This window comes from Theropithecus gelada, chromosome 11, assembly GCF_003255815.1.
Source record: "Theropithecus gelada isolate Dixy chromosome 11, Tgel_1.0, whole genome shotgun sequence".
Taxonomy (NCBI): domain Eukaryota; kingdom Metazoa; phylum Chordata; class Mammalia; order Primates; family Cercopithecidae; genus Theropithecus; species Theropithecus gelada.
The window spans coordinates 29,648,131-29,668,786 of NC_037679.1; the positions used below are offsets into that span (position 1 = coordinate 29,648,131).

At 38.6% G+C, this 20,656-nt stretch overlaps 1 protein-coding gene across 4 annotated transcripts in view; it reads right to left on the minus strand.

Moving 5' to 3' along the window:
• PTPRR (protein tyrosine phosphatase, receptor type R) overlaps positions 1–20,656 on the minus strand; it is a 285,083-nt gene that overhangs the window by 41,636 nt on the left and 222,791 nt on the right. For all 4 annotated transcript variants that reach the window (XM_025403508.1, XM_025403509.1, XM_025403510.1 and 1 more), the window contains 2 exons: positions 12,009–12,088; positions 11,415–11,552 (listed from right to left, as the gene is read on the minus strand). In XM_025403508.1, coding sequence (XP_025259293.1) covers positions 11,415–11,552; positions 12,009–12,088 — 218 coding nt within the window. The remainder of the gene's footprint in view (positions 1–11,414; positions 11,553–12,008; positions 12,089–20,656) is intronic.

Below are 20,656 nucleotides of genomic sequence, written 5' to 3' on the forward strand. Positions count from 1 at the left end.
GGTGAGAGAGGGCATCCTTGTCTTGTGCCAGTTTTGAAAGGGAATGCTTCCAGTTTTTGCCCATTCAGTATATTGGCTGTGGGTTTGTCATAAATAGCTCTTATTATTTTGAGATATGTCACATCAATACCTAGTTTATTGAGAGTTTTTATCATGAAGGGCTGTTGAATTTTGTCGAAGGCCTTTTCTGCATCTATTGAGATAGTCATGTGGTTTTTGTCTTTGGTTCTGTTTATATGCTGGATTATGTTTATTGATTTGCGTATATTGAACCAGTCTTGCATCCCAGGGATGAAGCCAACTTGATCATAGTGTATAAGCTTTTTGATGTGCTGCTGGATTCGGTTTGCCAGTATGTTACTGAGGATTTTTGCATCGATGTTCATCAGGGATATTGGTCTAAAATTCTTTTTTTTTGTTGTGTCTCTGCCAGGCTTTGGTATCAGGATGATGTTGGCCTCATAAAATGATTTAGGGAGGATTCCCTCTTTTTCTATTGATTGGAATGGTTTCAGAATGAATGGTACCAGCTCTTCTTTGTACCTCTGGTAGAATTTGGCTGTGAATCCATCTGGTCCTGGACTTTTTTTCTGTTGGTAAGCTATTAATTATTGCCTCAATTTCTGAACGGTCTATTCAGGGATTCAACTTCTTCCTGGTTCAGTCTTGGGAGAGTGTATGTGTCCAGGAATTTATCCATTTCTTCTAGATTTTCTAGTTTATTTGCATAGAGGTGTTTACAGTATTCTCTAATGGTAGTTTGTATTTCTGTGGGATTCGTGGTGACATCCCCTTCATCATTTTTTATTGTGTCTATTTGATTCTTCTCTCTTTTCTTCTTTATTAGTCTTGCTAGCGGTCTGTCAATTTTGTTGATCTTTTCAAAAAACCAACTCCTGGATTCATTGATTTTTTGGAAGGGTGTTTTTTTGTGTCTCTATCTCCTTCAGTTCTGCTCTGATCTTAGTTATTTCTTGCCTTCTGCTAGCTTTTGAATGTGTTTGTTCTTGCTTCTCTAGTTCTTTTAATTGCGATGTTAAGGTGTCAGTTTTAGATCTTTCCTGCTTTCTCTTGTGGGCATTTAGTGCTATACATTTCCCTCTACACACTGCTTTAAATGTGTCCTAGAGATTCTGGTGTGTTGTGTCTTTGTTCTCATTGGTTTCAAAGAACATCTCTATTTCTGCCTTCATTTTGTTATGTACCTAGTAGTCATTCAGGAGCAGGTTGTTCAGTTTCCATGTATTTGAGAGGTTTTGAGTGAGTTTCTTAGTCCTTAGTTCTAGTTTGATTGCACTGTGGTCTGAGAGACAGTTTGTTATAATTTCTGTTCTTGTACATTTGCTGAGGAGTGCTTTCCTTCCAACTATGTGGTCAATTTTCAAATAAGTGTGATGTGGTGCTGAAAAGAATGTATATTCTGTTGATTTGGGGTGAAGAGTTCTATAGATGCCTATTAGGTCTGCTTGGTGCAGAGGGGAGTTCAATTCCTGGATATCCTTGTTAACTTTCTGTCTCGTTGATCTGTCTAATGTTGACAGTGGGGTGTTAAAGTCTCCCATTATTATTGTGTGGGAATCTAAATCTCTTTGTAGGTCTCTAGGGACTTGCTCTAAGAATCTGGGTGCTCCTGTATTGGGTGCATATATATTTAGGATAGTTAGGCTCTTCTTGTTGAATTGATCCCTTTACCATTATGTAATGGCCTTCTTTGTCTCTTTTGATCTTCATTGGTTTAAAGTCTGTTTTATCAGAGACTAGGATTATAACCCCTACTTTTTTTTGTTTTCCATTTGCTTGTTAGATCTTCCTCTATCCCTTTATTTTGAGCCTATGTTTGTCTCTGCATGTGAGATGGGTCTCCTGAATACAGCACACTGATGGGTGTTGACTCTTTATCCAATTTGCCAGTCTGTGTCTTTTAATTGGAGCATTTACCCCATTTACATTTAAGGTTAATATTGTTATGTGTGAATTTGATCCTGTCATTATGATATCAGCGGTTATTTTGCTTGTTAGATGGTGCAGTTTCTTCCTAGCATCGATGGTCTTTACAATTTGGCATGTTTTTGCAGTGGCTGGTACTGGTTGTTTCTTTCCATGTTTAGTGCTTCCTTCAGGAGCTCTTGTAAGGCAGGCCTGGTGGTGACAAAAATCTCTCAGCATTTGTTTGTCTGTAAAGGATTTTATTTCTCCTTCACTTACCAAACTTAGTTTGGCTGGATATGAAATTCTGGGTTGAAAATTCTTTTCTTTAAGAATGTTGAATATTGGCCCCCACTCTCTTCTGGCTTACAGAGTTTCTGCCAAAAGATACAATGTTAGTTTGATGGACTTCCCTTTGTGGGTAATCCAAACTTTCTCTCTGGCTGCTCTTAACATTTTTTCCTTCATTTCAACTTTGGTGAATCTGTCTTGGGATTGCTCTTCACAAGGCATATCTTTGTGGTATTCTCTGTATTTCCTGCATTTGAATGTTGGCCTGCCTCATTAGGTTGGGGAAGCTGTCCTGGATAATATCCTGAAGAGTGTTTTCCAACTTGGTTCCATTCTCCCCATCACTTTCAGGTACACCAATCAGATGTAGATTTGGTCTTTTCACATACTCCCATACTTCTTGGAGGCTTTGTTCATTTCTTTTTACTCTTTTTTTCTCTAAACTTCTCTTCTTGCTTCATTTCATTCATTTGATCTTCAATCACTGATACCCTTTCTTTCACTTGATCAAATCGGCTACTGAAGCCTGTGCATGAGTCACATAGTTCTCGTGCCGTGGTTTTCAGCTCCATCAGGTCATTTAAGGACTTCTCTATACTGTTTATTCTAGTTAGCCATTTGTCTAATCGTTTTTCAAGGTTTTTAGCGTCTTCCCATGGGTTCGAACATCCTCCTTTAGCTTGGAGAAGTTTATTACTGATCGTCTGAAGCCGCCTTCTCTCAACTCGTCAGTCATTCTCCATCCAGCTTTGTTCCATTGCTGGTGAGGAGCTGCGTTCCTTTGGAGGAGAAGAGGCGCTCTGATTTTTTGAATTTTCAGCTTTTCTGCTCTGGTTTCTCCCCATCTTTGTGGTTTTATCTACCTTTGGTCTTTGATGATGGTGATGTACAGATGGGGGTTTGCTGTGGATGTCCTTTCTGTTTGTTAGTTTTCCTTCTAACAGTCAGGACCCTCACTGCTAGTCTGTTGGAGTGTGCTGGAGGTCCAGTCTAGACCCTGTTAGCTAGAGGTCCACTCCAGACCCTCTGTCTGGGTTTCACCAGTGGAGGCTGCAGAACAGCAAATATTGCAGAACGGCAAATGTTGCTGCCTGATCCTTCCTCTGGAAGCTTCGTCTCAGAGGGGCACCCAGCTGTATGAGGTGTCAGTTGGGCCCTACTGGGAGGTGTCTCCCAGTTAGGCTACTCAGGGGTCAGGGACCCACTTGAGGAGGCAGTCTGTCCATTCTCAGATCTCCAACTCTGTGCTGGGAGAACCACTACTCTCTTCAAAGTTGTCAGACAGGGACATTTAAATCTGCACAAGTTTCTGCTGCTGTTTGTTCAGCTATGCCCTGCCCCCAGAGGTGGAGTCTACAGAGAACGGCAGGCAGGCCTTCTTGAGCTGCAGTGGGCTCCACCCAGTTTGAACTTCCTGGCTGCTTTGTTTACCTACTCAAGCCTCAGCAATGGGGGACACCCCTCCCCCAGCCTCACTGCTGCCTTGCAGTTTGATCTCGGACTGCTTTGCTAGCAGTGAGTGAGGCTCTGTGGGCCTGGGACCCTCTGAGCCAGGCATGGGATATAATCACCTGGTATGCCATTTGCTAAGGCCGTTGGAAAAGTGCAGTATTAGGGTGGGAATGACCCTATTTTTCAGGTACCATCTGTCACAGCTTCCCTTTGCTAGGAAAGGGAATTCCCTGTCCCCTTGCGCTTCCCAGGTGAGGCGATGCCCTGCCCTGCTCTGTGGGCTGCACCCACTGTCTGACTAGCCCCAGTGAGATGAACCCAGTACCTCAGTTGGAAATGCAGAAATCACCCATCTTCTGCGTCACTCACGCTGGGAGCTGCAGACTGGAGCTCTTCCTATTCGGCCATCTTTCGTAGCCTTTTTGGATAGTAACTTGTTCCTGTGTCAAATTTTTTGTGCTTTTTGTGCTTAATTATTTAAAAAAGTAGCCTACATTTATTATTTCAATTATTTTAATTCCTGTGAATCTATTTAACTGTGGCTGCTTCTGATTTTTTCTCATGGTTTTTATTGTTTGCTTGTATGCCTCATAATTTTGATTGTAAGCTTATGTTTGCTGAGAGTTTATTTATTTTAATTGACACAGAATTGTACATATTCATGGGGTATAATGTGACACTTCAATGCATGTATATATGGGTTAATGATCAAATAAAGGTAATCAGTATATCCATCACCTCAAACATTTATTATTTGTTGTTTGTAGTGAGAATATTCAAAATCTTTTCTTATTTCTGGGCTCTATGTTCCATTCCATTGGTCTATGTGTTTGTTTTTTTGCCAGTACCATGTTGTTTTCGATAGTATAACTTTATAGTATATTTTGAAGTTAGGTAGTATGATGCCTCCAGTTTTGTTTTTTTTTTCTCAAGAATGATTTGGCTAGTAAAGGTCTTTTGTTGTTTCATACACATTTTAGGATTAAAAATTTTTTTCCATGAAGAATATTATTGGTATTTTGATAGGGAATGCGTTGAATCTATTGATTGTTTAGGGTAGTATGGACATTTTAACAATATTAATTATTCCACTCCATGAACACAGGATATATTTCTGTTTAATTGTGTTCGCTATAATTTCCTTCATCAATGTTTTATAGTTTTCAGTATAAAAGATATTTCACTTCTTTGGTTAGATTTCTTTTTAGGTATCTTTGTTTTTTGGTAGCAATTATAAATGGAATTGTTTTCTTGATTTCGTTTTTAGCTAGCTCACCATTAGCATATGCAAATGCTACTCATTTCTGAATTTTAAATTTGTATCCTTCAACTTTACTAAATTTGTCTATTAGTTATAACAAGTTTTGGTGAAGTGTGTAGGGTTTTCCATATATATGATCATATGATCTGCAAACAGGGATAGTTTGACGCCCCTCCTTTCCAATTTTGCCTTTTATTTCTTTCTCTTGCCTGATTACTCTGGCTAGGACCACCAGTACTATGTTGAATAGAAGTAGTGAAAGTGGATATCCTTATCCCAGATCTTAGGAGAAAAGCTTTCAACTTTTCCACATTCAGTATGATATTTGTTGTGGGTTTGTCATATATGGACTTTTTAGTGTTGAGGTACATACCTTCTATATCTAATTTGTTGACAGTTCTTAACATGAAGGGATGACTTTTGTATTATTTTTCTTCATCTATTGAAACGATGATATGGATTTTATCCTTCATTCTGTTAATGTGGTGTATCATATTTATTGGTTTGTATAAACTGACCTATTCTTGCATCCCTGGGATGAATTCCCTTGGTCATAGTGGTTGATGTTTTTAATGTGCTATTGATTTTGGTTTACTAATATTTTATGAGCATTTTTGCATATATATCAGAGTGACCTGTAGTTTCTTTTTTGGTTGAGTCCTTGTCTGGTTTGGGTGCTAGGGTAATGCTGGCCTTGTAGAATGACTTTGGATATATTCTCTCCTCTTCAATTTTCATGAATAGTTTGAGGAGAATTGGTATTAGTTCTTTAAAAGTTTGGTAGAATTCATTGGTGAAACCATCAGGTCCTGGGTTTTTTCTTCAATGGGGTACTTTTTTTTTTTTTTGAGATGGAGTTTTGCTCTGTCACCCAGGCTGGATTACAGTGGCATGATCTTGCTTACTGCAACCTCCCAGTCCTGAGTTCAAGTGATTCTCCTGCCTCAGCTTCCCAGGTAGCTGGGATTACAGGCACACACCAGCAAGCCCAGCTAATTTTTGTATTTTTAGTAGAGATGGGGTTTCACCATGTTGGTCAGGCTGGTGTGGAACTCCCAACCTCAGGTGATCTGCCCGCCTCAGCCTGCCAAAGTGCTGAGATTACAGGCATGAGCCACAGCACCCGGCCAAGATATGTTCTGTTACTGATTTAATTTCCTCACTCATTGGTGTTTTCAGATTTTCTATTTCTTCATTGTTCAATCTTGGAAGGTTGCATGTGTCCAGGAATTTATTCTTTTTTTTTTAGATTATCCAATTTGTTGGTATATTATTGTTCACAATAGCCTTTTATAATTCTTTGTATTTCTGTGGCATCTAAAGTTTCGTCAGTTTTGGTTTCAAACATGATCTTTTGATGTTTTGTATTTTTCTGCCTGTATTTCATTTATGTATGCTTTGATCTTTCTTAATTACTTCCTTCTACTAATTTTGGGTTTAGTTTGTTCTTGTCCTTTTTTTTTTTTTTTTTTTTTTTTTTGAGATGGAGTCTCTCTCTCTCTGTCTCCCAGTTGCCCAAGCTGGAGTGCAGTGGCATGATCTCGGCTCACTGCAGCCTCTGTGTCCTTGGTTCAATTGATTCTTTTGCCTCAGCCTCCCGAGTACCTGAGATTACAGGTGTGTACCACCAGGCCCAGCTAATTTTTGTATTTTTAGTAGAGATAGGGTTTCACCATGTTGGCCAGGCTGGTCTCGAACTCCTGACCTCAAGTGATTGCCTGCTTCAGCCTCCCAAAGTGCTGGGATTACAAGCGTGAGCCATGCTGCCCAGCCTGTTCTTGTTTTTGTAGTTCCTTGAGGTACGTCATTAGGTTGTCATCTTTCTCTTCCGTTTCAATACATGTAAGCATTTATTGATATAAACTTCCCTTTTAGAACTGCTTTTTCTGCATTTCAAAGACTTTGATATGTTGTCTTCCTATTTGTCTCAAGGAATTTTTGAATTTCCCTTTTAAAGTCTTCACTGATCCATTGGTTCTTTAGGAGCATATTGTTTAATTCTCATGTATTTGTAAAGTTTCTGAATTTCTTCCTGTTGTTGATTTCTAGTTTTATAACATTGTGGTCAGAAAACATATTTAAAATGATTTTGATCTTTTAAAATTTGTTAAGGCTTGTCTTGTGCTATTAAGAAAAATGTGTATTCTGCAGTTGTTGGGTGAAATGTTCTGTAAATATCTGTTAGGTCCAATTGGTCTATTGTGTGGTTTAAATCCAATGTTTCTTTGTTTATTTTCTGTCTGGATGATCTGTCCATTGCTGAGAGTGGGGTGTTGAAGTTGAAGTTCATGATTATTACTATATTGCAGTCTATCGCTTTCTTTAATTTAATAAATAACTGCTTTTTATATTTGGGTACTCTAGTGTTAGGTACATACATATTTACAATTTTTTTGTTTTTGCTGAAGTAACCCATGTATCATTATATAATGATCTTCTTTGTGCTTTTTTGTGATTTTTGATTTGAAGTCTATTTTATCTGGTATAAGTGAAGCTACTCCTGGTCTCTTTTAGTTTACATTTGCATGTGATATCAATTTTTCATCCCTTCACTTTCAGTCTATATGTCTTTACATGTGAAGTGAATTTCTTGTAGACATTGTATAGGTGAGTCTTGCTTATTTTTTCCCCCCATTTGGCCACTCTATATCTTTTAATTGGAAAATTTAATCCATTTCCATTCAAGATTATTATTGACAGATAAGAACTTACTCCTGCCATTTTGTTAACTGTTTTCTAGATACTTTGTTTCTTTCTTCTACTCTTATTGTTTCTCTTTGTGACTCGGTGGTTTTCCATAGTGATAAGCTTTGATTCATTTCTCTTTTTCGTTTGTGTATCTGCTGTAATTTTTTTCTTTTTGGTTATTCTGGGGCTTACATAAAAAGAACTTAGAATATTTTAAGCTGATAACAACTTAACTTTGGTCACATACAAATATTCTAGACTTTTCTCCTCCCCCATCCACAATTCATAATTTCCTTCAGGTCATTATTTTAAATTCCTTTTCAGGAAATTTATAAATTTCCATTTCTTGGGCGTCAGTTACTGGAGGATTCTTCTGCTTCTTTGACGGTGTCATTTTTCTTTGCTTTTTCATGTATCTTGTATCCCTGTGTTGATATTTGTGCATCTAATGGAATGGTCAACTCTTTTAATTTTAGGGAGTGGCTTTTGAAGGGAATCACTTTCACCAGCAGATGTGTCTAAGGGTGTTGGTTGGGTACAGTACACTGGCTTTTGTTCTATGTGGGTGCAGTAGTGTAGTCTCTGTAGTTTTTTAAGCTATAGTCAACTTTATTGATACCTCTGAGGGCCTTGGTGTGGCTAGTTTGCTGGCTCAGGACAGGTCACCCCTGGACACAAGGGGTATGTGAGCACAAGAACAAGTCCACTGGTTAAGGTGGGGACCCGCTGTGAGATGAATACATGGCTGGTGAGCATTCAGCAGCCAGTCTGTCAGCTTGGGTTAGGGCTCCTCTGGGGACAGTGTACTTGGCTGGCAAGCATGAGGCTTGGCTTGCCAACTCAGAGCAAAAGTCCCCTGAAAATGACATGCCCAGCTGGTGAGCTTACTGGTGGCATATGTGGACAGGTCTGCCAGCTCAGGTTGGGGTATCCTTAGAAGTAGTGCAGCTAACTGTTGAGTGTACCAGGGGCATGCAGGGGCTGGTCCACTGGTTTGGGTGTGGCTTGCTTTGGAATCGTGCTGCTTGCTGGTGAGCATGCTGACTGTGCATGAGACCAGTTTGGACTTGGTTTCTCTGCTTAGCAAGATTGTCTGTTCCTTTGAGGGCAAGGTGCTATATGGGCTCCAAGGATGGGGCACTGGATCTAGGCTCTGAGAGACAGGTTCAGGGTACTGCAGTCACTAGGATGTGAAAGGTGGAACACTTCCTAGGGAGCTTGTTCCCAGGGGGTAGGGAGCTGTAGCAACTCAGCAAGGGAATGGTGTACTACTGTGTGTGAAGGTAGTGTTATGGCCGTGTAGCTTCGGGAATGAAAAGAGATGGTGGCTACTGGCTCCTAGAACAGGCTGTACTCTAGTTGTGGCTCTGGTTTCAAAATGGCATCATATAGCTGCAGCTTGGGTCACAGGGATGAGGGCATACAACGTGACTTCCTTCTCTGGGGCAGAGCAGCCATGTGGCTGTCAGGCAGCTCCCTAAACTGGACTCAGGGTCTCTAGGAACTGGAGGATTCTCAGCAACAAAGAGTGCAGATGTCTGCGACATTAATGGGGGCTGCTGGCGCCTCTTGCTTGCCTAGTCCCACTGGATGCACCTTCTTGTTCTGAGCTAATCCCGGCTGGGGAGATGGCGGTGTGGCAGAGGCAGGGTGTTTCATTCTCTTCTCTATGTGACCCTCACTAAAGGTCTCCTTGTCCCACAGGATTTTCTGTCTCTCTCTCCTGCTGTATTCCAGTGCACTCCCTCAAACACTCCAGTACAAACGTACTTTCTTATTTGTTGTTTTGGCTCTTTTTTTGGTGGGCAGTATGAGCATTAAGCTTTTCTAGTCGGCTCTCTTGCTTTGCCCTGGCTGGGCTTTTCTATGGAAACCTGTGAGGTATATGCTGAGAGTATGTGCATTAGAAAGTTTTTGCCTTCGTTTCTGTGAAGTATCATAGGGTGTTGCCAAACTAGTATTACTTTTTATGTTAATGACTTCACTTGGTATTTCTTGATTTTTGAATTCTGAGGCTTCTCAGCTTTAAATACTCAAGAGAGCCTTTTTGTTTATACCATAAGAAGGCCAGACTTAGGTGAATTTCTCAGCATCGTCCTATTTTAGTAGGCAGATTTATTTTTGTGGTTCACTTTTTATCTGAAGGCATTGCCTTTGAAGGTGCTCACTTTACCTAAAGTCTCAATTCCAACACCTGGCTCCTGCAAGATCAGGCTTTGTCTCTAGTTCTTGTATTACCAGTACAATATGTTTACTTTTCTGGTTTTATGCCTTTTAGTCTCTTTTCATTAGCCACTGGGATTTCCTTTACTTTTTTTTTAAAGCTCTGCTTTGCACACCGTTTCATATTCTGCACAGTATAACTGGTTTTGTAGTTGGAAGTTTTTCAGGTTATCTAGTCGGCCGTATTACATAAGTTCTATGTAGGAATGCACAAATGTATACATACAGAGAATACACCTTTTAAACTTGAAAAATCTTTTCTATCATAAAAATGTCATGCATATTAAACAACTGTGAAGGAATTGTCAGTGACTTAATATGTTGATAGATTGACACTGTGTGGGAAACAGCTTGAGAATATTAGGGGTTATTTTTATAATGCCACCTTAGGCTTTAATATCAGATTCATAGAAGTGTACTTAGTTAGTAAGCCATGTAGTGAATCGAGTATATAACTTTATCTACTGGCCAAAAATACACTATTTTTCCAGAATAAATTTCAGGAAAAAAAATGTTGTATCTATTGTAGCAAAAATATAAGAAAATAACAAACTTTAAAACATGTATAAATTGCTGTTTTATGAGCAGGATTATACTGCACTCAAGGATTATAATCACCAGAGGCTTATAAAGGAATGCTCCATTTTCTTAAATTCTTACTGTCATGGTGAAGCCCTGGTACAATATTTTCGACAAGAAAACAAACACAAAAATGCTGATGAAAATTAGACTGTAAATTATCCCAGTAAGTTGTCCTAAAATGTAAGCGGTACCTCGAATATCAGCCCTCAGGAATATTACAATTGTGTTTTTATAATGCAAAATACAGAGTAAGTATTCTGTAAGCTAAATCCTTAGAAAAGACTACTAGTATGGATATGAAATCAAATTCTTTCTTTCTTGGATTTCTTATTATGAAGATATTGAGAAAGTTGACTGGTTTCTGTAACTGCCCTTGAATCTCATTTTCTTAATGAGACTCACCTTGCCCACCCTCTTTAATAATGCAATCTGCAATTCCCCAACACCACCTCCTTACTGCCCGGTATACCCATTCCACTTAGCCTGCTCTACTTTCTTTCCTATAGCATTTAATCTCTTCTCATATATTACACTATTTATAAGTTTATTATGTGCAGTATTTTTGTTTGTCTTCTCCCACTAGAAAGTTAAAATCTACCAAGGGCAGAGATCTTGGTGTGTTTTGTTTACTATTATATCCCCAATGACTAGAGTAGTACCTGTCACATAGTAGGTGTTCAAAAATGATTCGGGATGTGAATAAGGTTTTATTTGCCTGCCTATAAATTAGGGTGATAATTCATGACCCCCTTATTTCTTTTGTGGGTACAAATTAGATATGTATATGCCAAGTATATTGACTTGTCTGAAAGAAAGTTGACATTCATAGGATAATAGCCGTTATTATATTTGGGATGTATTAAGTGACTTAGCCTTTAAATGTCTCAAAGTTTCCATCTTAAATCTAAGTCCATGGCAATTTTACTTATACAATATCTCTTCTATAGCAACAGAACATGTATAACATTCAGAACTTGACTAAAGATCATACCTCATTTTTTTCTTTGAGTTTTGTGATCATAACAATCACAGGGCTGTCTTCCTGCCAAACCATCTGCCAGAAATCATCCACAGTGTTGATCATGGGGCCCTGCGTGGCAATGAAGGCTTTCTCCTTGCCACTGTAGCCCTACATGGAGTAAAGAGACAAAAATATTGGTTTTTAAGTTCATGCCTTGCAGTGAAAGTTTAGGTGAAAGATCTTCAATGAAATAGCTGTGCTTACAAAAGCAACACAGGTTACGGCTTCATTGATTCTAGTACAACAATTTCTAGTTAACAATATCCTTAATATCATTAACTTGGCAGCAAGTTAAGGATAGCACGTGATATTGAGGGTTGTAATGCCCAGTCTCCAGCAGAGTGCCCATAGAGAGCACTGTTGCCAGAGACTCACCGTAAAAGGAAAGTCATCATAAAAGACCCATCAACAATGTTGATTATGACTAAGATAAAAAACCAGACAAAATGAAATCTTGCTGGTAATCAAGTTAAACCAAGCTTAATCTACTCTAGGAAAAACAAAATAAAACCAACAATTCCAAATAGAAAATAATCAGAAAGAAATTTGTACTTATTTACTTACCCTAATATAATTAGCATTAATGTAGGTGCTCAATGAATCAGTTACATTTTTTGGTCTTAAACACACTCTGCTGAGGGGATCTAATGAAGAAAACAAAAAAGAATACATTAAACAGACTTACTCTTTTTAAAGTTCCTTAAAATGCCAATTACCAGTAAGCAGAAACCCGTTATGTATTGATTATCTGGTGCATGTCCATGTTTGTCTTTGGTGTCCATTGCTTGATCTATATGTGTTTATTGAGGGACATTTGGGCCCATCTTCACTCCTAACATAAAGCTCATCCATAAGCCTGAGATGATGAGTTTATATTTCAGGCCATTTCTCATCTGTTCTGGTTCTCGACCCCATTTCTCATTTATGCTGCCACTCTTATACTTTGGATTTGGAATTTGTACCAGGTCTCCTCACTCCTGTCTCTCTCCTTTCCCTGTGGATGTAAATCAGGTTATACTCTACCAATTATTTATATTTTACTATCTCATCTCATTTAGACCCTCAGGTCTCAACCTCACCTTGTCTGACCATTATGTCCTGGCCAGATCTCCTGATCTTCCGAGATGGATGAGATTAATAATCTATTATGTGCTATCTGTGTGAGGATAGGCAAGCCAGGGGAAGAGGGAGCTTGCAAAGATAAAGATAAACCTGATTCATTTCAAGCCTGGGCACAGTGGCTTAGGCTGTAATCTCAGCACTTTGGGAGCTTGAGGCAGGAGGACCCCTTGAGCCCAGGAGTTCAAGCCTAGGCAACGTAGTGAGACCTCATCTCAATAAATAAATAAATAAATAAATGAGCCAGGCATGGTGGCTCATGTCTGTGGTTCCAGCTACTTGGGAGACTGAGGCATGAGAATTGCTTGAACCCAAGAGGCGAAGGCTGCGGTGAGCCGAGATTGTGCCACTGCCCTCCAGCCTGGACAACAGAGGGAGACCTGTCTCAAAAACAAAAATGAAACAAATCAAAACAAAAACTATGATTCATTTCAGTGAGTCTTCAGTCTGTTCATAAAATAACAAACAACATGTATTTTTTGTTTATTAGATGTCAGACTCTGTTCTCAATGCTTTACAGATATTTTGTCATTTAATTTTCATGTAACTTTAATAAAAGTACCTAAGATAATGGGTAAGACTCCTTCCCCATTTTTCAGATAGGAAACTGAGATAGGTTAAATAATTTGACCAAATTTACACAGCCGAGAAGTAGGTAAAGGAGTCAGGCTTTGAATCCACACTAACACTAGAATACCATTAGCCACTATGCTACGCTGCTGCTCTCATGTGAAGATAGCCGTGTAAACTGACAACTAAAATACAAAATGTTGTATCATTGTGGTTGCTTAGTTACTTTTTTGAAAAACAGCAAATTCAATGCTTTTCAGCTTCCTTTCTCAGTGGCATGTGGTGTAAAAACAGGGGTGCAGCAAAGAAAAACTTCTGCCACTCCCATATTTTTTTAGAAACACACAATCGTTGAGCATCATCTGGGTAAATATAGTTTCTTACATTCCCCACCAAAACTGAGACAATCAAAGAGGAGGTGAGGTAGGAAGTACTAGAGGAAGAAAGTTTCATAGAATATATGTAAATGGGAGTTAAAAATAATTAAAAATTTAACAGGACTTGGCAAACCAAAGTGTTTTAAATTTCACTTTACATATAGCTGGGGTTAAAGATAATAAAGGCCATAATTAGTTTCAGAAAAAGACTAACCAGCCCATGAGGACAGTGATGGTTTAAAAATGTAGCATCCAATTATCTGACACTCCTTCTAGAAGAATGTAGTAGACACTAATTCCCCTCATCTTGAATGTGGGCAGAAATCAAAGACTTGCTTCCAACAAATAGAATATGGCAGCAGAGATGTTGTGTGACTAGGTCATAAAGGGTATTGCAGTTTCCTCCTTGCTCTCTTTGTTGAGTTGCTAGCTCTGGAGGAAGCTAACGGCCATATTTTGAGGGCACTCAAGCAGCCCAATGAAAAGAGAAATAGTGGGGAACTGAGGCCTCCAGCTAATAGCATATGATAAGTCCTCTTGGAAGCAGATCCCTCAGTGCCAGCCAAGCATTCAGCTGACTGAAGGCATGGCCAACAACTCAATTGAAATCTCATGAAAGACCTTCGGCCAGACACTCAACTAAGCCACTCCCCAATTTCCGGCACATAGAAATTGTGAGATATAAATGTATATTGTTTTAAGCCACTAAATTCTGGGGTAATTTGTCCCACAGCAATAAATAGGTAATATAGGGACCAATAAGGAGTCAGTCACAAAACTCTGGAGTGACATCATTATCACTGTTATTGTCATTGCACTCATTGTTGACTCCTATATGTGTCCGGTAGAGCAGCTAACAGCATTTTATGCCTTATGTCACTTAATCATTACAATTCTATAAAGTATGTACCATTAACAGTCTCTTTATTTAGATTAGGAAATTGCAGCACAGAGAAGTTAAGTAACTCACCCAAGGTCACACAGTAAAAAATGAAGCAGAGAGTTGAAACCAGATTACCAAACTTAGAACTTAACAAGGCCATTATCAAAGATTATGTTGAAAATATATGGTAAAATTTTGCTAGTTTGTCACTAGGATATTTGAAATAAAGAATATATATGTGTATATAAATATATATGTACGTACACACATGCACGTGCGCACACGCACACACATACACATATATATACACACATATATATACACACACACACACACACGCACATATACAAACAAGTAATAGGAGCTTCTATCCAGAGATGGAAAGATATGAGCTATAAGTGATGTGGTTTTGGCAAGAGAAAGTCCCATTCTGCTTAAAGCTTTAGATGGACTTGTAAGGACCAAGATGCTTATCTGATCTTATAAGCCACAGGTAAAATAGCTCCTGATCATGCCATATGGAAGCAACAGAAGTCTAGAAGATGCCAATAAATGCTGGAAATCAGTGGGAAGACCCTTGGGTGGCATCCAAGAATCCCATTCATAGAGGCAGACTCTCATTCTATTTGAACCAAAACACTTTGCAAAAGATCCTAGCACGTCCTTTCAGGTGACCTAAAGGAAGTAGGGTGACTGCAGAGATACTTACAGTGGAACAGGTAAGGACTGTTTGAATCAGGATATAACCTGACTGTGAACAAGAAATTGTGGTCCTATGCTCATCAGCATGGAAATCTTTTGGGACATGGGCCTTGAACTTATAAATTCCTCCTGAAGAGATATGTTGGGGCTACCGCTACTGAAGCAAACCATCCTCTTTAAAGCATCCTGGAAACAAATCTAGTCTCAGTCTTGTCCTTCAGAGCTTTCAAAATGTAGACCCTCTGGAGATGGAAGCTAGCACCAAATTTTCAAAAGCACTTCATTTTTCCCGAAATCTCCTAGAGTCTTAACAGATCTATCTCTACATTTCCTACAATTGTTGGTCAGGGGCAGACTGACCCTCACTTGCATGAGCCATTTTCAATAAGAACCTTGTATCTTATTTTGTATTCATAATGTCATATTCATTTTTTAAAGACTGCCTTCCAGGGCAAAGCTGCATGCCATTGATATGGGCAAAAATTTCTTGGATATGACCCTGAAAGCACAATGAAAGCAAAAATAGACACAGGGGATTGCATCAAACTAAAAAGCTCCTGCACAGCAAATCCACAGATTGGGAGAAAATATTTACAAATCATACATTAATAAGGGGCTAATATCCAAAATATATCAGGAACTCAAACTACTCAATAACAAGAAAACAAACAATTCTACTAAAAACGGATAAAGATTTGAACAGATGTTTCTGAAAACAAGACATACAAATGTTCAATAGATCTATGAAAAAATGTTCCACATCTCAAATCATCAGAGAAGTGCAAATTAAAACCAGAATATCGCTTTATACCTGCTAGAATGGCTATTATCAAAAAGATAAAAGATAAATGCTGGCAAGGATGTGAAGAAAAGAGAGCCCTGGTAGGCTGTGGGTGAGAATGTAAATTAGCACAGCCATTTTGGAAAACAGTATGGAGATTCCTCAAAAACTACGAGTGAACTACCATATGACCCAGCAATTCCACTTCTGGGTTTACATCCCAAGGAACTGAAGTCAGTATGTTGAACAGATATCTGCACTCCTATGTTCATTGCAGCACTACTTACAATAGCCAAGGTTTGAAAACAATTGGAGTGTCCATCAACAGATGAATGGATTTTTAAAATATGGTCTATATATATAATGGAGTTCTATTTCGCCTTTAAAAAGCAGGAAATGATGTCATTTGTGACAACATAGATAGACTTCACAGACATTATGCTAAATGAAATAAGCCAGGCACAGAGAGACATGATCTTCTTTATGTGTTGAATCTAAAAAAGTTGAATTCATAGAAATACCAGAGGCTAGGGGAGTGGAGTGAATGGGGAAAGGGGAGATGGTGGTCAAAGGATACAAAATTTCAGTTAGGAGGAATAGGTTCTCATGATCTATTATAGAGCATGGTGTCTATAGTTTAATAATAATATTATATATTTCAAAATAGCTGAAATAATGGGATTTTAAATGTTCTCACCACAAAGAAAAACAATAAACATTTGAGGTAATGGATACGTTAATATTAGCACGATTTGATCATTCTACAATGTATACGTGTATGAAAACATCACATTGTGCCCCATATATACCACTGTTATTTTCAATTAAAAATCAAATAAAACCTAAAGAGTCATCTCCAAATAATATAAGCTTTAGTTCCCCTCCCTTCCAAAAAACTAAATCTACCCTTGTTGGTAAAACCTCTCAGTCTGCATAAAATCTATTATACCCTTTGTAATGTAGAAAGACTTCTGCTAGACTGCTTTTTGTTACCTCATCTTTTTCCTCCAAGGGGTCTTGAACACCCATGGAGCTGAATTTTAACACTGACAGTGAAGTTATTCCATTGTTTATACATATCTTCCGTCAATCCTATTGATCAAAAACTCTTGGCAGATCACAAAATAACAAACAAGGAGGAGAAGCCACAGTGGAGCAAACAACACTTATTGAATACACTCCAGCAAAAATCTCATGGAGGAGGGTTTCCTGCTGAGAGCCTTTGGCTACAACACTGCCCTTAAAGCTTCTTGCCAAGCATGCGCAGTGCTGTCTGGCATTTTTGCTGTCAATAGCTGGAGCACACAATAGTATGCACGGCACACACACGCACATCCAAATATGTATTTTAAGAGCTAGTCGTCTCCTAGGAGTCACCATCCCTGTCTTTCTTTAGCAATAAGATCCCAATTCTGGCTGGGAACTTGGTAGGATGCATGGCTTAAGACTTTCTTTCTTACCATCCCTTGCATTAGTTGCGGCCATGTAACTAAGTTTTCACTTACAGCACGTGAGAGGAAGTGATGCGCGTGACTTTTAGATCATGAAGTTAAAGTGAGGAGCGATGTTCTCCTTCTACTGCTTCTGATTCCATCTTGCTGCCTGGGATGTGATTGTGGTGATCAGGATCTCAGAGCATGCAAAGGCAATACCATGGGGATGGTGAGGTAACCAGAGAGATGAGTCTAGAGGTGTAACATGGCAAAGCTGCCATATCAACCCTGGCAGGTATACTTGAGAGGGATATACATTTCTAAATTATTTAAACCACTGTTATTTGGGTTGTGTTTAATAGTCTATATATTACGTTTTCCAGAAAAAATATTTCAGAAAAGAAAAGTATTATCACAAAATCAGTTCTGCCTAGGGAGGCATTAATAGAGTAGGTACATCCTAAAAATCGAGGGCTTGTATATATTCAGAAGTCAAATTCAGGGTTTCTTAGAGTTGGAGTTTGCATGTTCAATAATTATCATGATCTATAAAAAATAATGTTTTAGCAACATAACAAAAGTTAATCATCATCTTAGTCTAAAACTAAGCCCTCAGGTCCCACAGCATTGCCATTAGAACACACGCAGTGATTGGTTCAGTCTGAATAGCCCTAAATTGCTTATTGCACTGATTTCCTTTCTTCTGACCTAGAACAAACACATGGCCTGGACAGAAGTCTTTTTCACTATTTGGAAGAGGCTGTCTCTAGTTAGCATATGTAGCGGTTTGTTCACTGACAGCACAAATTGGTTAGATTCATTTAGTGCTAGCAACATTGTCTTAAATTCTAAAATCATTTTCCATCAAGAGTCGAAAGACTCTGTGGACTAAAGTGTTATGGAAAATATGGAAATCATTTTTACCAACATTTGCTTACATTAATATAACTAATTCATCTCTTTATGATTTCTTTGACCTGGCACACTCTGAGCTTTCTGAAGGCAGGGATGGGGATTTTTCACCATCTTTATAAGATCTAGTGTCTTGCATAGCCGATCTTCAGTGAATGTCTACGGAACTGATTTAAAGATCCCTTCTGTTTTTTTAAAAAAGGTCAGTTCTAGGTATCCTTCTCTAGCAATTATTCTATTGCTTTTCTTTTTCAGACAGGCAAACTTCTGAAAGAGTTTATTATACCACCACTTTCTCCATGCTCATCTGCAACTCAATGCTCGTCATGTACACTGTGATCTATCCTGACTCGAGCACTGTGCAGAGACTGCCCTTGCTAAGGTCACCACTGACCTTCTTGTTGCTAAGCCCAGTGATCCCACTGTGGTATTTTTGTTCATGTCCTCTCTGAAGCATTCAAAAACTGTTGACTGTATATCCTTTTTTCGAGTTTTCTCTTCCCTTAGATTCTGGGACACAATGTTCTGGTTTTCCTGCTACCTCTTCAATGGCCTCTTTCCAATCTCCTGCTCATTTAATCTGCCTCTTTTCATGCTGCTAATTCTAGGATTCAACTTGACCCTCTTTTATCCTCACTTGATACTGCCTTGTTGAGTGACTCATTCATTCCTGTGACTTTATTACGCACATCCTGAGGGCTCTCAAATACATACTTCAGACCAGCCTGGTCTCCTAATTTATAGTCCAGCTTTTTCTGTTTATTATTTCCTTCTGAATGGACCACAGGTTTGTGAAACTCCTCATGCCCTTCACGTGTTCCTGACAGCTTTCTGCTGTTGTTTAGGTTAGGTGTGCTGCCACAGCTCTACAGTCCGTGTAGAGCTTCTGTGCATTTGAATATTAGCATATTCTGTCTGCTCTGTCTCCTAAAATATGCTGGGGTCTGTCTTGCCTCTCTATTTGCATGGCTGTCTTGGACTAGGACTCAAGCATCTCCTGGTCTGCCTGCCTTCAATCTTGCTTTTTTCCGATCCATCCTCCTCATAGCTGTCAAGGCACTCTATAAAACAAAATCTGGTCACTTGATTCCATTATCTAAATGTCATCCATAGTTCCCAATTGCCCATAGCAGTATTTCCCAAAGTATTTATTATCTGTAAATTGTTATTTCTATAACATATAGAAATATATTATATGACTTATAAATTAAGTCATCTTTTACAAAAAGAGGTTAGTAACCAACTAAATATGGGAAACATTGGATTAAACAAATCTGAACCATATTCTTTTGACTGCAGGACTTCTCAGGGTCTTCAGTATGTAAATAGACCCTGTGAATTTCCAAGAAGGTATTGTATATACTCCTATTTGTCCATTGGACTCAATTTTATTATACTTACTGTATTCACATACCTAAGTATTATATTTATATACTTATTGATAATTCAACTTAGAGCAGCCCTGATCAATAGAACTTTCTGAGGTGATGAAAATATTATCTATCTGTGCTGTCCAAAAATGTAACCTCTAGCTTTCAAGCACTTCAAATGTGGCTAGTAAAAACTGAGGAACTAAAGTTAATTTTATTTAACTTTAATTCATTTAAGTGTAAATTGACCTAGCCATAAGTGGGTTCTGGTTGCTCTACTTGATAGTGCAGGCCTAGAAGATGAATGCCAAGAAGGTCCTTAGCAAGATACAGCAGACCCTTAATGATAATGATCATCCCCAAGCCTCACCAACAGCTGCTTTCCCACGTGTATCATATAATCTAGCCCCATGGACCTAGGGCAACCTCCCCAATATTCTATGTTCTTGCAGATTTTATGCTTCTGCACATATTGTTTCCTTTGCCTTCTTCTGCATGGTAAAGTCTTCCTCATTCCTCAGGGCTCAATTCAGAAAACACTGTCTTTCTGAAGTTCTCCCTGACCTTCCCAGGCAGAATTAGGCATTCTCTTCTTTGCCTGGGTTCCCTGAGTTTTATTTTAGTATTTATCATCTTGTATTTTAAGTGCTTAAATTTTTGCCTGCCCTCAATGGAGTGTGGTGAGCCCCTAGAGGGCAAAGGTTGTATTTAATTCACTTTTGTATCCTTTGTGATTTCTATTTGGGATGTGGCCCACAGAGGGTTTCACGTCAGAATTAATTTCTATTAGAAAGAGTTAAAGCCCTGTTTTTGACTTTCTAGATTTTTTTTTTCTTTTCTTAGCAAAGAGGACAAGAAATCTTTCATGCCTTTCAGTATCCACTGATTGTTAGAAATTTCCATAAACATCCTACACCATTCAGGCTTGAAAAGAGGTCTGCTTCCTTCAGTTTTTATAACGCCTATGATGTATATGATTTAGTGGGAAATCTAAAAACTGCTTAGAAACAGTTTCCCTGTCAAGCTAAATTATGTTGGTAATTAGTAACTTACAGTGTTTCCAAC